General features: G+C 39.9%; 1 protein-coding gene across 2 annotated transcripts; it reads left to right on the top strand.

Annotated features, from left to right (window-relative positions):
* The first annotated feature begins 5 nt into the window (after positions 1-5).
* Positions 6-15,118, top strand: FAM210A (family with sequence similarity 210 member A). 2 transcript variants are annotated; one of them, XM_062633065.1, is made up of 5 exons: positions 6-137; positions 7,587-7,710; positions 8,934-9,406; positions 11,566-11,677; positions 13,227-15,118. In XM_062633065.1, the coding sequence occupies exons 3-5, from the start codon at positions 8,958-8,960 to the stop codon at positions 13,524-13,526; spliced, it is 861 nt and encodes a 286-aa protein (XP_062489049.1). In that variant the 5' UTR covers positions 6-137; positions 7,587-7,710; positions 8,934-8,957; the 3' UTR covers positions 13,527-15,118. The 2 variants fall into 2 exon arrangements, with proteins under 2 accessions (XP_062489049.1, XP_062489050.1); XM_062633066.1 differs by having other exon boundaries at positions 23-137; positions 7,590-7,710.
* Positions 15,119-16,917: the final 1,799 nt, after the last annotated feature.

Raw genomic sequence — 16,917 nt, 5'->3', positions numbered from 1 at the left:
TGCTGCACGTTTCCCTGCCGCGCACGCGGGCCGGGCCGGGGGAGGTGGCGGGCGCCGCGGTCGTTGGTGAAACCGCCGCGTGGTGTGTCTCGTGGCGCAGGGCCCGTGAGGTGCAGGAGCGGTCTCTGGGACACGAGGTACCCATGCAGTGGGGCCGAGGGGAGCGGCGGCCCCCGGAGATCCCCTAGTTGGGCGGCGGTGGGGGAAAGGGGCAGAGCGCGGCCGGTGGTGGGGAGCGGCAGGGCCCGCAGCGCACGGGTGCCCGCAGCCCCAGCTGGTTTTGCAGTTGCGGGGATTGGGCTGCCTGCCCTGCGGCCGCTGGTGGCCGGTGAGGACGGTCCGCTCGGAGCCCTGCGCCTCGCCCCCGGCCGCTTGCTCTTTACCAAACAGGGGGGCGTGTTGTGTGGCGTGAAAAATGGCGGCCGCGAGTCTCTGACAAGTTGTACCGTTAAAGGGCCGTAGTTAGGTTGTATTCCTTTGGGTGTTGCTGTCCCGAGGCACCTGATTCTGTGCTTGTCTTGACTTTTTAGATAACTTAAAGTGGCTGTACAAATGTGTTCTTGCCTAATAAATGTTTTGTACGGGTGTTAATGTGGCTTGCTGTGGCATGTAACAAATACCAGCAAAAAGCTGGTTTCGCGGAGCAGGAGAATCTCAAAATTGAGAAGTCTGGTTTTCCCTTCTCTTACCTGTTCACTAGTAAAACTATGTTTATTTGCTCGTCCTGAGCTTTCAGCACTTTTTTTTTTTCTCTTAACGTTTCGTAAGGACTATTTGTAGAAGTCTCTGAATCCATAGGAGGCATAGTGGCTGGCTGTGAACAGACCACAGCCCTCTTGGCAAAGTTGCCTAGTTACAGTTCTCATTAGTAATCTGCTTCTGGTAGTTAACTATGAGAGTTATCCAGGGAGTCAGACTGGGAAGTCTTTCTGATGGAAGGATGTTTCTGGAAGAAATTTAGTTAAAGCTGTTAAGTCAAATATGGATTTATGTCAGGTATTGACATAAATGGCTTCAGCTTAATTTATGTGCAGTTCTGAAATGCCTTCTACAAGCCGGCCCAAAAGATAAAGTGTTACTTTAGAAGGTAGTACACGTAGTGACCTAGAGTTCCTTACCAAAACTAGTCCTGAACTGAAAGTGTTCCTCAATCTACCTAAACCCCAAGATGCTATTGCTGCTACAAATATAAACATAATCAGCTGTACAGCAGCTCTGTAAGCCTCTTCCAAAAGTGGTTGGTCAAAGAGTTGAGTAGGATGTGATGGCAGTTATCTTATAGAATCATAGAATAGTTAGGGTTGGAAAGGACCTTAAAATATCTAGTTCCAAACTCTCTGTCATGGGCAGGGACACCTCCCCCTAAACCATCTCACCCAAGGCTCTGTCCAGCCTGGCCTTGAACACCACCAGGGATGGAGCATTCATAGCTTCCCTGGGCAATCCATTCCAGTGCCTCACCACCCTTACAGTAAAGAACTTCTTCCTTATATCCAATCCAAACTTCTCCTGTTTAAGTTTTAACCCATTACCCCTTGTCCTATCACTCTAGTCCCTAATGAAGAGTTCCTTCCCAGCAGCCTTATAGCCTCCCTTCAGATACTGGAAGGCTGCTATGAGGTCTCCAGGTAGTGTTCTCTTCTCCAGGCTAACATATTCATCATCTAAAGCTAACATCTAGGCTAACATCTTCTAACATCTCCAGGCTATATCTTTTACCCGTAACAGTAGTGCTTAGCCCCAACATATGCCAGTCACTTAACTACTTGCTCTTAATATTTTGTGGATTTAAAAGCTGGTTTTGCTTATGTTAAAATTGGATGGCATCTTAGTGTAGTACTTTCTGATGGAGTGATGTTTCTGTGCTGAAACACAAGCCTTGGGCTTTGTTGTTCATATCTCATATGATGCAGCATGCAGTCACAGGATTCCTTTCTCAGTCTGAACACAGCAAGGTAGTAAATCTGCTACTTTACACTGAGTGGAAGCATTATTAGGGTCCTATTACTGAAGTCCCATCAGAGCTCCTTCTGGTATAAAGACAGCTCTGTGAGTCTGATGCTATTTTGGACACTTGTAGATGGCATCATTTTGTTGCTTCCATGGCTAGCAACATTAGCAGTTGTGTTCACTATGCAATAGATGCCATGAAAGGCATTAAATTTAATAGTGAGCTAGAAAGTTTATCTGCTCCGGTATCAAGACCTTAATAAAAATAATACTACCTTCATAGGAACCGTTCACACTCATTTGTAGAGAACATGGGGAATAGCATTTACTAAAAATTAGATGAAGAGTGTGGTTTTGAGCATGTGTGTGTTCTGTAAATGTTATGATCAGCACCTTCACACATAATTTTTCAAGATACTCTGATTGATACTACACATATTTCCCCATATGGGCAAGTTTGAACTCACAACAGAGAATTCAACACTTACTTTGAATATTTAGAAAAGATTTATACTGGAAGTGAACGTCTGCCAACAGTAATTCTGCTAGGAGATGAACGTTCTGTATTTTTTTCTGGGAAAAAGTGACAGCTTTTCAGCTTGGAAATGTGAAATAAATGTGGTGAGAGAATAAAAGAAAGAAATCTTGTACCTAATGCTTCCAGAATGTGAATTCTGTTCTTACTGAAGCAGGGAGGGAGGGAGGAGGGGAAGGGGCTTGTTTACACTTATTCCTACTTTGTTTCTAATTGGAAGGCTTCAGAGCTTTTCTTTGAGGATGTTTTTTGAAAGTCTTAGAAGAACTTTGGGTGTATTTGTAGAGTAAAGACTTACTACTTATTGAGGATTGTTGTTTTAAGTGCTTTGTAAAATTGTTGCGTAGTATAATTGGCATTTAAAATATTATTACAGCTAATACTGCTGTTTACGGTTAAGTTATGGAGGGAAGAGACAGAGGACAATGAGGCACGGCCTGCAAAGATCCAAGGTGGCAAAAATGACATTTATCATGGCTAGAAAAGAAACCATTTTGGTAATCACAATGGAAGATGAGGCAGAAGGCTGTACAAAGTTAATGTGAAGATCTAAGTTTAAGCATATCCTTAATAAATGCAGAGTATCTCCAGTTGTTTCATTAGACTTTTCAGGAATAAATATTTGATTGTAACTCCAAGAGCTGCTTAAATAGTATAATCTAAATTGTATATGGCAGCAAAGTCCTGGGTGAGCAGAAAGATTATGAATTAAGAAAAGAACTTGGCTACTAGAACCCAAAGTAAGAATAGCAGGAATTCCTGAGCAAGGTGGAGTTCAGTTTTGACTTAAATCTTTTTGACTGTTACTGGTGGCTCTGCTAGTGAAAAGAGATGTGCACAGGAGCTCTGAACTCTAAAGAAAGGTAGCAGAACTTCATAAAAGAAATTATCATAATCCTCAAGGTGTAACTAATAGTTATGTTTCTGATGCCTTCTAGCATGTCTTAAAATGTAGAGTCAGAGCTCTTGAGATGCTCAATGAAAGTTAAGAGGTGAGGAATCTGCCAAAGTTCAATGAACCATGGAGAGAGGAGACCCAAAGAGATTTTTAAACAGTGTTTCAGTGAGGTGTAGAAAAGTTGTCTGTGAATTTGTGTGTTTGTGTTTTAGCATCTGACCCCTCACCAGTGTAGTTGTGGGGTTTTGGGTTGTGTTTTGTTTTGTTTTGTTTTGTTTGTTTGTTGGATTTTTTTTGTTCTCCTGAAAGAATTCAAAGCCACGTGCAGGAAACTGCTCACATGAGGCTTCCTTATGTGAACAACCCTCCACAGCCCCTTTTAGTCATTTAGTAGAAGCTTCCCGCTGCTTTGTAAACCTGCAGCCCACCACACACACTCCTCCATGTTAATTATCCTCTGACAGAAAAACACAAGTGTTTTGAGTGGAATGACCTGATGATGTGTTGGGAGACAAGAGGCTATTAGGAGTTGCTTGGGAAAGTTATTTGAGTGGAATGAAAAGGAGAGAGAATTAGATCTTATTTTATCATTAGCTTAAAGTGAAAAGTAATGTGCAGAAAGGCAAAATAATAAGCAGACAAGTACAATCCTGGTTTTGAACTTCTTAGCATAGATGTATATGCCTCTTTTTAAGCTTAGTTAACATGTTAAAGCATAACTTCTCTAACTTGCTTATTGCAGATACATCATTGGGGCAAAAATGGACAGAAAAAAATCACATCAGATAGCACTTTAAAAGGCAGGGTTGTTGGTGTTTTTTTCTTCTCCTTCCGTTGACATGTGCCTGTTGTTTTTGAGGACTCTGGAACCAACATAGAAGGTGATCCAGCAAATTTACACTTGCTGAAAGGAATTGTGGAGAGTAGAGACCTTTTGTAGTAAAAGAAGTGTACTTACATAAAAATTCAATAGAGGGCAGAATGAAACTTCTGAATGAAGAAACCCAGTGCACCAGTTCACCACTGCAAAGCAGGGAAACAGTTGAAAGATGGAATAGCACCAGTTATTAAAAATATAGTTCTGAAGAGCAAAAAGCACCACAAATGATTGTGGTACTTTCTTTTAGAAGAATTGGAGAGTCCATTCACGCTTTAAATAACACTTAGCTGTGTGCTTAAAATCTAATGCATTCCTATATGGAAGTAAATGGAGATACTGCTGTCATGTTGACTGGGTGTAGATCAGCTGTTAAGCCTCCTGTTTAGCCTTCCAGATCTGTAACTTGACACACAGACATTCCATTAGGTTCTCCTACTGTGCCTTCTGGATCCAATGTTCAGACTCCATAAATGTCTACAAGAATTTTTATTCTTTCTAAGGCTACTTTCTGTTGTGTTAGGTATCTGAAGATTGCTGTGTAGGTAAAGACCTTATCAAGGTTTATTCTACTTTCTTGATTTCACTGGGTTTATTTTAGTAAGAACAAGAGTAGTTTAGATAAAGCAAGGCTAAACAAGTTGTTGGCTTGAATCCACTCACATCAATATTGAGATGTAGTAATATAATCAATTTTAAAGTTATAGCATAGCGTTTACTGAGTGAGGGTATTAGAGATTAGAAGTGATGGAGGTGGGATAGGACTAATGTTTTAGGGTATTTTGGTAAACGAGTTCACTTATTTTGCATTTTTCCCTTTAACTTAAAATGTGGTGTTGTGGTTTTAGTTCTAAATAGTAGACAAGATTAGATAGCTAGTGATGCCGAAGCTTTAAATTATAACCAAGTTTCTTAGTTTAGAAATTGTATCAGGGACACTGCAATAATAATAAAAGCCAAAATATAAAATACTTACTCATACACTGTAAAAGTACTAAAGGAATAAAAAGTCTCTATACACTGCCATTTTCCCATCCATTGGTAGTGACTGCACACTATGCTGGAGAGGATTTCTGAAAACTTGGTTTGTGTCCTTTCAGAATTCTGTATGTGTGACCCAGAAGCCTCAAAGTTTGCTTGGTTTTACACTAAAAATTCCAAAAATGTTAATCAGTTCTCTGTTTTTGTAGAAAGATCCCTTGGGAGTGAAAAAAAAGCTCATGGATTTTCATTGGGACCTCTCCTGTGGTATAATTAATGTTCTTTTTTTAAACAGTAGTAGAACAAGTAACAATGTTTTAAAGTCATCCATATTTACAGATTGTATTCAGAGTGTTTCTGGTAGAACTGAGAAAATAAGCCAGTGTGTTCTACATATACTATACCCTCAGTTCCCTCAGATGCTTTTTGACCTCTTTTACTAAAGAACTTACACTAAAGTTTTTGCCATCTTGTACCCATATTCTTGTCTTTTAACTTCTCTGTTAGCTAAAAAAAAAAACTTAATTGTAACAGGGTAATTATTTTTATACAAATTACCCCAGTGAAAGTTTCATCTGGCAGCATCTCTGGCATGATTTCACTTTCCAACAGCAGATATCCATAGCAGCCTTCGCTGTACCTATGTTGGCCTGCCTTATTACTTCTGTGTTTTCCAATGATCCCTTGTTTCTTTTTTCCTGTAGGACACATCCAAACATATGAATTTGCGATACTCACATAGACCAACTCTGGTATTAAAAGATCCTGAGCTTTTAGAGTCCTCAGGAACAAAAGCACGTCTAATCTCTACTTCCTAGTAATCACTGGAAGGCAAAGGTTTAGCAAATTCAAGAGATATGGTACTCCTGCAGTACATCAGGCTTATGCCAAAGTAAATTATAATGGAAGTACAAGAGTTTGCTAAACCCTCTAGCACAGTAATGAGAAGCTGATATTTTCCGTAAGAGGCCGCTAGAGCACTCTCTTTATGTCTGAGGGCTTGTTAATAGCTTGCCATGAGACAGAGGTGCCTTCAGGAACTAAATGGATGTCCAAGAATCCCAACCAGGTGTATCAGAGGTGTGGTATGTTATTACTTTTGTGCCATCAGGTAGGTGCTAGACAGCAAAAACTAGCAATGGTGTTCTGAGAAATGCTGCTATATATGCTACATGAGAATGAGAAGATTCAGAAATACTCAGTTTCTTCTTGCTTCTGTACAGAAGAATGAGCTCCTTCCAAGGCTGTCAGAATGCAGAGTTCTGTTAATAACATTAATGAACCAAAATCAGAGTGCTAGCATGGTTTCCCCCATGCTGTATGGTGGCAATTTTAAAAGCTCATTTGGAACAGGTATTTTTCAGCAGGGTACCATCCACTGAAAGTAGATGAATGGCAGAAGTCTGACTCAAGAGCTCCGAATTCTTATAGATAGTTACCTTTGCCAAGTCTACTGGCTGGATATTACAAAAATCTGCTTAGGGTCTGATGTTCAGTGTTGTGTACTATTGGTGAGAGGGGAAAATAGTCCTCTGTGGAGAGTGTTATCCCTCAGGAAAGGAGTGTAAGTAGCAATATGGAAGCAATATAGTTGTCTTCTTCCAGTTTGTTGTTACTGATTTCTATATATCAGTAAGGTAGCTGGTCTGTGACAGAATGCCATCTTAACACTTGAGCTTTGCAGAGCATTTTCACTGTTTTTTGTTTGGAGAAGCATTTAGATCTGAGAAGTCGGCAAGAATGTCTGCTGCTTGTAAAACCAGAGATACCACATGCAGTTGTTGCTTCCAGTGAATTCTTACAGAAGACTGACTCATTGAGAGGCAGTACCTGTACCTGATTTACTGTTCTATAAGCAGCAGTACTCCTTTTCTCCCAGTGAGTTCATAACTCAACAGAACCCAGTAACTGCTTGATCACAAGAGTTCCTTTTTCCCCCCCGATGATGCAACACCTCCTGTTGGTATGAGTGTAACAAAAGTGAATGTCTATGCTTCATGTGCACCACTGAGGTTCCCGGGGAGTTTGAAACCATTCCTCACATCAAACATTGTAATTTAGTAATTGCCATTAATTCAAGCACAACAATAGCATAAAAATACCTAGGAAACATACAGGCAGGAATGATCCAACAGATGCATTTTGTCTTGGAAGGAAAGAGTAATTCACAGTTGAGGAACTTCTAAGTTATACAAAAAAAAAACCCCATTAGCGTGTCTGTATCCAAAGGGGAATTTATACCAACAATTTCTTCAGTAAGCAAGGTTTCAGGCTAACCAAAAATCTTCTTAATACTAGTGTGCTTTTATTGCCGTTTCTCTAAACATGCCTTTTTTCTACATTAGCAGAGACATCCATATATTCAAGACATATATTTGAGAAGTGGAGAACTAGTGGAAAAGCTGCAACTCTTTGAAGATACAAGCCTTACCGTATTTCTCTTGTTGCATGTCTGGAAAGTAATAAGGGGTATGTATGGCTTAATTACATTTTTTTTCTTTAACTCCTGCCTATGTTATGAAATATTAATAATTTTCAGCAGCCTAGACAAATTCACTGTCAAAACACCTGATTTAAATAAAGGCTATATGTGAAGGGAAGCAGATGAAAATGACAGTGGAATTTCAATTAAACTTGAATGATTTCTAGTTTGGATCAAGAATTGGTACAATAATTAAAGTAAAGGCATCAGGAAGATTGAAAAGTTGTAATATAACTGATTTAACTGGTATTTGTTACATAAAATCGATGAGTCAACCTTTTTTTTGGAGGGAAACAAAATTCTATAATTTGCAGTCATTGTAAAAAGGAAAGGAGAGAGCATTTAATTCACTAGTTTGAAGCATGCATTTTGGGGGGGAACATATGATGGCTTGATGTCTGTACATGCCAAACAAAATTCCTCTCTTGTGGGGAATCTTTCAGTGGTTCATTTGAACTTTCAGGAATACCTGTTAAGTATTCAAAATCATAAAGTTAACTGGGTTATCCACAGTTTTAAAATATTCTTTGCATTGTAATATTTTGTAAACTGTAGTTCATTTTGCTTGTGTTAATACATGATATTCAACAGTACCATCCCCCTGCCTAACAGATGTGTATGGGCAGGCTGTTATGGATAGGTTTGTTACTATTAAGGTTATTGATTGGTTCTTATTATTTTATTTTTTTTTACTGTGAACTCTGCTCAGAAGAGTGTATGGAGTATAGAACGTGAAAGGTTCCATCAAAACTAAAAATGTATTGACACTGAAAATTAATTAATTGCACATCAGGGAGTTCATACTACATTCGCTTAGGCTCAAAGTGTGACTCAAACTCTCAGTTGCTACTAGAAGTGAAGTTTCAAGGGTAGCTTTTCAATAACTGCGTTAAATTATGTAGATAAAAGCAGTAGATAGTCCTAAACATCCAAAAATGTTTTTAGAGAGTAGAACGAGCATTTTAGCTGTGAGGAGCAGAGTGTGTTAAGTGAAGGGGCCATTTTAGTTCAGAGTGCTAAAGAAGACTGATCTAAAACTATCTGATTAGTAAAGGTAACGATTTCTGAAAAGGCAGATAATGAAAACCTTTTAAAGTAGAAGAATAGAAAGCAATGTAAAATTTGAGAATTTGGAGTGGCATTGGAGTAAATAGATTACTGAAATGCAATTTGTTTACTTTTTTTTTTTTTCCTTGTTTCCTCTCTATAGAAACCTCAGCCACAGTTCATCAGAATGCAGCGGAGTCTGTTACATACTGCTGCTCAGCTGGCACATGGGACATACTTGGTTCTTCCTCGCACTGGTATCTTTCAGTGCTTAAAAGGACAATCAGTGTTGTCTAATATTGGATGCAAAGTGATTTTGGCACTGGACCCTCCTAAACGATGTCTTCATGCAGGTGCAGCGTGCTTTGCCTCAAATAAAAGTGCTTCTTCATCACAGCCAGCAGACAGTCCTCACAAAGTACTAGAAGAGAGAAATCGTTTGACTTCAGCCACTGATACGCCCAACCAGAGTCCTGTAGAATCCAGTTCTTCAGAACCTGATCCATTACAAGACAAATCAATTAGTCTTGTTCAGAGATTTAAGAAAACTTTTAAACAGTATGGAAAAGTCATGATTCCAGTGCATCTTGTGACTTCCACTGTGTGGTTCGGATCCTTCTACTATGCAGCCATGCAGTAAGTTGATATTTTGTTGTAGTGCCCAATGCTGCTGTTGAATTGAGACTGACTTTCACAAGTGAAGGGAAATATAAATTATTATTATGTTAAGAAGTGCATCTATACATAATAGGGAAATGAGGGTACATTTTTAGTTGAAGCATAAAATTAATATCAGAAGTATACAGGATTCATGAGTGTCATGTACACGCTATTATCATGCAGTTATCGCTGTTATGTTGGTTGACATTTGAAGGAATGCTCATCTTCCCAGAAGATGCATGAATGTAGATGGCATTGAAATTATTGGTAAACTCCCACAAGGTAAAGATAGGGATTTATAATCCTGATTTCAAAATGCTAGGTGAGATCTTTATAGACCTGTTCTTTTTTTGTTGTTGGACTTGAGGGTCATTTCATCACTTCCTTTCCCCCTTCATCCTCAGTCCTGTCTCATCATTGGACTTCCATGTTGTTCACCTCACCCTGAGCTCCTCACAAGCCATGTGTATCTTTTCCCTTTTACTTCTGTTTCTTGTCTTTCCTGCCTTAACACTGAAAAGTTGCTGCTGTAGGCCAGACTTGTTAACTGGAAGTTAATTATTTGTATGGCTAAAAGAAAAAATAGGAATTAATAGAAATTTCTAGCGTTAGTTTCTTTCAGCTATAGCATGTGCCAGATACTATTCTGGAAAATGTGTATTAGGAAAAAAAAAACCTATATCAGATATGAGCTGCTAGTCAGATGAAATAGGTTTTATCTATCTGCAGATGGTTTGCTAAATATCAGTAAATGTTTATCTCTGGATTGCTAGTGTTGTATATTTAATAATAGAAAGCATGAAACAACAGTAGCTTGTGGTGGTAAGGATGGGGCTTAGACATCAGAATGCCTTACCACACAAGTGTTTGTTTTAGTTACTCTAACCAGCTGGCATAATTGCCCTTTCTAGGAGCTATAGATCCAAATGTCATTCTAAATTTAGCTCGTGTCCGAGGAATAGAGGTCTTGAGCTATAAAAATATTTTGCTTTGGAAGAATTCAGGTTGATGCTTACATCCAGGCATTTCAAACTGAATGAAGATTGCTTTCTTGAAACAATGAAGTTAGCTGCTAAAATAAGTATTTGACAGATCAAAATGACGGGAATATTTAACTAGAAAGTAATTATAACAAAGCTTCAGTTTGTCATGCCATAGGAGCAGCACCCTCTTGAAGTGGAAAAATAACTTTCAGAATGCTTGCTCATGATATGAGACCAAACAGTGGTGGTTTATGAAATAACACAGTTAATGCTGTCTTTCAGATCTTACTATGTCTCCATTTTCTGTTCTGGGGATAGGCTTTCAGACTGTAGCTTCTAGTAACTTAGTGCCTGCTATGGTTCCTGATGTTAAAGTACACACATACAGAAGAATGCTTAAAATATTAGTACCAGTGGGTAAAGATACACTAATAATAACTACTACATCTCTAAATATTGGAAAGATGGGTCTTCTATAAATGCATTCTGCAGTAGCTTTCTACTGTAACGTAAAGATGAGCTGTCTGGTCTTTCTTAAATTTAGTGCTGATGTTAGCTTCCCTGGTTTTCAAATTGAAAGAAATTGTGATAGGAGCTCCCTCCACTCATCTTGACAAGGTAGAACAACTGGGCACAAAACCTCTGAAGTCTTGTCCATGTAACATGTCACTTCCTCTTCTTTTGCCACATTCCATTTGTTTGATGTATTTGAAAGTGAATAGTGGACACCGAAGTATGGATTCTGTGCTTCTGGGCATGCTGCAGATTAGTCTGAAATTTTAAAAAGAAAACAAAAAGGTAATTTTAGGCAAAACAGAACAGGAAGTTGAACCTGCACAACTGGAGCCTGAGCAGCTGTCTTACCACCATAATATCTGCTTACCTCCAAACATAATAAACTGAGACACAGGTAAGTCAGTAGTTACTGAGCCCAACAGGGATAATATAAATGGGTCACATCTAGGAATGCTGAAAAGAATGTTAATTGCCTATATGTACAGAAATATAAATCCTGTAAGTACATAGCAAAGTATTGTTTCAGCTAAGCAATCAAATTGCAAAGTTGGTATAATAAAGAATGAAAATGGTACTATAAATCACTGCTTAGGTTTCAAATTCCAATTCAGGTTGCCAATTTTTCCTCTTTTGTAGAGGAGTGAACATTGTTCCATTCCTAGAGTTGATTGGCTTACCAGACACCGTGGTGAACATCCTGAAAAATTCCCAGAGTGGAAATGCACTAACAGCATATGCATTGTATAAAGTAAGTATAATTACAGTTTGTAAATAAGCTCTAAATCTTGCCTGGTGAACTAAACAGGGTTTACTTGTTTACAGCAGAAGGAATTAATACTGTTTTCTCTCTTTAATAATTACACATACTTGAGCATTCATTTTGTAGTAAAAATAGTCACATTCAAGTTCATAGAATCATAGAGTAGTTAGGGTTGGAAAGGACCTTAAGATCATCTAGTTCCAGCCCTCTTGCCATGGCCAGGGACACCTCACACTAAACCATGTCACCTAAGACTCCATCCAGCCTGGCCTTGAAAACCGCCAGGGATGGAGCATTCACCACTTCTTTGAGCAACCTATTCTAGTGCCTCACCACCCTCACAGATAAAGAACTTCTTCCTTATATCCAATCTAAACTTCCCCTGTTTATAGAGGCTCTGTTTCTTTAAGGAGTTTATCTGTATTTCTGAAATAACTTGTTTGCTGCAGAATTATTCTCTGCCCTCAGAGATTTTAATTACAATCAAGTTATTCCTCTATATCCCTGATGTAATTAACATGGATAAAGAGGTAAAACCTAAACACCTTATGATTTCTAGATGAAAGTGCAGTTATTTTTATCCTAGAGGATTCGCTAGTTTGTCTTCCTACCTTAGCTCTCCACCATTGTCAAGTATTTCAGTTGCCCATTGGAATCAGTTACTTATGTTCAGGTTTGGGTCTCTGTTGTGCGCAATCTGTTAGAGAAACATGTCAGACCATGCAAAACCAAAACACTATATTTGCTTCAAATGCCACTCATCAAAACATCACATTTAGAAACTTCTTAACTGGTATTTAAAGGAGTCATTTTCACAAAGGAAAAAAAAAAACAGAAAAAGAAGTGAAAGCACTACTCTTGCCAATTATTCCTGTGCCTAGAAGAAACCAATAAATAAATGTGGTTAAATATAAAGATTTTATTATAGCTGGGAGATCTGGCAGTGTTGGAAGAAATTTGTAAGATGTAGAAGCACAAGAATAGGTGGTGAATGGAAAATTGTGTAGGCTTTTCTTTGAAGTTCTGAAAGAGCAGGTTAGTCTGTCTAGAGTAACGAACCTGGTTGGTAGCGCCTTGGGTTAGTGGACCTTTTAAGGTCTCCTTTAAGAGCTCTAGTTTTCTACGTGTGAGTCCTAGTTTTGGACTGAAAGATGCCTATACTCTTGTGAATTTTAGAATTTAAAGCATATCTTCATGTCAGTATTTCCTTTTTGCTTATGTGGCTCTGCGTTTACACGCTGTCTGTTCTGGATTGCATTCTGAGATGCCTAATGCATGACCCACCAGCTGCACAGAGAGGATTTCAGGTTTGGGGGTTTTGTTGTTTTGTTTTATGGAAGTCTAATGCCTCTGCTAATTTTGTCAAAAAATACGCATTTCTGGGGGAATACACTGTAAACTGCCCTATTTCCTTATAAATAGAAGAACTTTGTAGGATCTGATGCTGGCCAAAATAAATTCTCAATATTAAAAATACCTGTTACTAGATAGTATTGTCTTGTTTTATTTATATGGTGTCCTCTTTGTTTTCTTGAAGATTGCAACTCCTGCCAGATACACTGTGACTTTGGGAGGAACATCCATCACTGTTAAGTATCTACGTAAGCATGGCTACATGTCCACACCACCACCAGTAAAGGAATATATACAAGATAGGATGGGGGAAACAAAAGATAAGATTACAGAGAAGATGGAGGAAACAAAAGGAAAGATTACAGAGAAGATGGAGGAAACAAAAGATAAGATTACAGGGAAGATGGAGGAAACAAAGGATAAGATTACGGAGAAGATACAAGAAACCAAAGATAAAGTTTCCTTTAAAAAAATAAAGGAGTAGGAGAGATGCTTAATTTTTGGCTATATCAAACTTAGCACTTTAACCCTTTGTGAGACAGGATATACAAAGTGCACTTCTGAGCTTTTTTTTTTCCTCTTCTCCCCTTCCGAGACTACAGTTGCTTTGTGGATTTAAAATTCCTGTATATTCACCAAGCTTAAAGTTCCCTGAGGGAGAGGTTGTAATGAGATATCAACTCGCAGATGGAAAAGTGCATCTCGGATTAGAAGTCTGTATGTCGGTTGGTAGTAGTGTTAACGGCTGCTCTGCCTTTTTATCTCTACCACACACACCCTCCTCCCCATACCCCTCAAAGATAGTTTCTTCCAAAAGCCACTACTTTATTCTTCCATCATAGTGCACAGCCATTATTCTGTTAGATTGAATCTTCCATTAAAGGAGAAGGAAGTTTTCTCTCTCTACTGGGAAAGGCAACATATTTTGGTTTTCAGAGTATGTGGACCCAAGCCTCTTCAGTCGTGATCATCCCTCAACTTAGTGACAGACCATTATCACTGGTACTGCACATGAAGGAATCCATGGACTAGCTACTTGGCCTGAATGAATTATAATGACTGCATTGACTTGAGCTGAGCTGTGATCCTTTAGGGGCTGAGACTATGAATCTTTCTTGGATGGTGTATCTTTTCAGAAATCTCAACTGAAAGCTCTAAGAGGATGAATTAATCGCAGTAGCCATACTGTCAAGTATACTTTGTTTCCTAAAGTTGATTTACAGTAGAAAATTATTAAATGATATTAATAATTGTCTATTAAAAATTAGGTTATTTTTTTATCATGTTAAAGTTTACAAAACTCTTCTATTTCATTGTTTGGAGAAAAAAAACAAAACCCTAAATGAGATGTTTACTTGAGAAATGTGTATATTAAGTGGATTTTTGAATACATGTGAAACTAAGAGTTAAACCGGAAAGTTCTTCCTCCTATGCAGGAGTTCCTCAGGCTTCGGTAGAACAATTCAACTAAAATAAGCATAATTTCTGAGACAGTCTACCAAACTTTCTTTCCTTCTAGATTTTCTTGGGTCAAGCAAATACTTATTCATAGCTGAAGGCTGAAATGCTGTCTCAGAGATGTCATAAAGGACTAAAGTTGGAACTGTTCTATTTGACTGGGCAGGCAAGCTGCTCTCTTGGCTTTATTCAAATGCAGGCTAAAGAAGGGTGTTTTTCGTATTCCTATTACAGGTCTCATGTTTTAGCCAGTCTCTGCTGGTTTATCTTGTTTAACAAAGGTGGGGTTTTTGCAGGGGAGTATGGGGAGAAGCAACAGAGTTGAACCCTGAGCTTTGTAAATGACTAGAGTAAAATAATTGTAGCTGATAAAATATCAGCACTGCCTCACTCTTACGTTTTCAGTCAAGTCACTGAGGGCCTCCCTGTGTTTCAGTGAGTTGAACTTCATTAACTTAATTGTGCAGGACTCTGCCTTGTTTCCACGTCAAATAGTAACTGCAATGTAATGCCTAACTCACAGGGGAGTTGTGAGGAATAATCATTGTAAATTTGGTGCCCTGAAGATGTAAAGTGCCATGTTTCTGATAAGTATTATTAAAAAAAATAATCTGTGAACTTGTGTTACTGCTGAGTTGAGCACTACTGTACGACTGCAGTTAGTAGATGTTTTTCTTTGTTTCTGTTTAGTGTACTTCTTACACATTCTTCTTCACACATTCTTCTGATGCTGGCATTTGTTCTGGTTTTCCATTTTTGTGGGCAGTGTTGCCTGTGTCCTGCAGCACCCTGCAGAGCTTGAAGTCTGCCCCAGTAGTATTTGCATGATCATACTCTTGCTCTGGGGCCACATGTGGGAACCTCTGTGCAACTCACAGGATCCATTTCCAGATAGATAGATCCAGAGCTGCGTTAGCTGCCCAATCATGAACTGGAGCCAAATGTGAGTTAAAAGCAAGTAGTGATCGAAGATAGGGCAGGAGCTGAAGTCACAGCCCAATACTGGGCCAGAATCATGACCAGATATGCCACTGGAGATGAAGCCACAGACCAACACAGGGCAAGTGCCAAAGTCATGACCTGCTACCAAGCCCTAGCCAAAGTCAGACTGAACAGCCACTGAGCTGAAGTAGTAACCCAGCATTAGGCCAGACCTGAGCCAGAGGCACAGGATGGGTCTGGAACTAAAATCGTTGACCTGAAACTGGAATGAAACTGAAGTCAGATCTAGAGATGGAGCCAGAGCTGAAGCCATGGCCCAAGATTTCAGCCACAGGCAAAGTAACAACCCAAGATGTGGCAAGGGATGAACCTAAATAGGGGCCAGAGCCAAAGACATGGCCTGAGAGCAGGCCAGGGCCAAAGATGCAGCACAAATGAAGCCGCTGCTGATCTTGAAGCTCAGATGCGGTTGGAGCTGAAATCACAGCTTGAAACAGGGCTGCAAACTTGTGGCTCAAAGTGGGACCAAAGTAGCAGCCCAAGATGGGACTGGAGCAGATGCCATGACGCAAACAGGGGCAGGAGCCAAAGCTATGGCCTGATGTCCAACAGGAGCTTAAGATGTGTCTCAGAAACATCTGCCACTGGCCTGAATGGAACAGCGCTAAAATCACTGTCCAAAAAGGGTCAGAGCTGAAGCTGCAGCATGATAAGAGGCTGGAGCCAAAGGTGCTGTCTGAAACGGGCTGGAGCAGAAGTCATGAACTAGGCAGGGGCCAGAGCCAAAGCTGGAACCCAGTATCAAACCAGAGACAAAGATGGGGATGGCAAAGTGACCAGAGTCGAAGTCACAACTTGATATGGGACTGGAGCTCAAGTAGCAGCCAAATATGAGCCATAATGCCCTCCCAGGCAGGCCAGAGCCAGAGCTGTGATCTGTTAGCAAGCTGGTGGCAAAGTAACTGCCTTTGGCACAAGAGGCAGAGTTGCAGGCTGAGCAGGAGCCAGTATGAGGCCAGAGATGAAGTCATATATGGGGCCAGAACCAAAACTGCAATCGGAGACCAGGCTGGAGCCAAAGTGGCGGCCCAAGATGGGGATGAAGCCAGATTTGTGGCCTGAGGAATGGCTGGAGCCGAAGTTGTGGATGAAGATGTGGCTGGAGAAAGTAATAAAACCAAGACGGGGCCAGAGCCAAAGCCACGGCCCAAACAGGGGCCAAGTCACAGTAACCTCCTGAGGAGGGGCGACAGCCAAAGTAGCCACCTGAGCGATGGTCGGATCCAAAGTTGTGGCAAATGTTTGGGCTGAAGCCAAGTTTCAAAGCCAAGATGGGGCCAAGCAGGACCTAAAGTTTCACTCCAATAGCTTAACAAAGCTGAATTGCAGCTCAGTTTGGCACCAGTACCAAAGTCACAGCCCAAGCACGGGCCAGAGCCAGAGCTGCTGTACAGTATCACAGGCCAAGATAGGGG

The sequence above is a fragment of the Pezoporus occidentalis genome, unplaced genomic scaffold, assembly GCF_034315485.1.
Source record: "Pezoporus occidentalis ecotype Australia unplaced genomic scaffold, CSIRO_AGI_Poc_V1 ctg4, whole genome shotgun sequence".
Lineage (NCBI taxonomy): Eukaryota > Metazoa > Chordata > Aves > Psittaciformes > Psittacidae > Pezoporus > Pezoporus occidentalis.
This window is presented reverse-complemented; position numbering and strand designations above follow the sequence as displayed.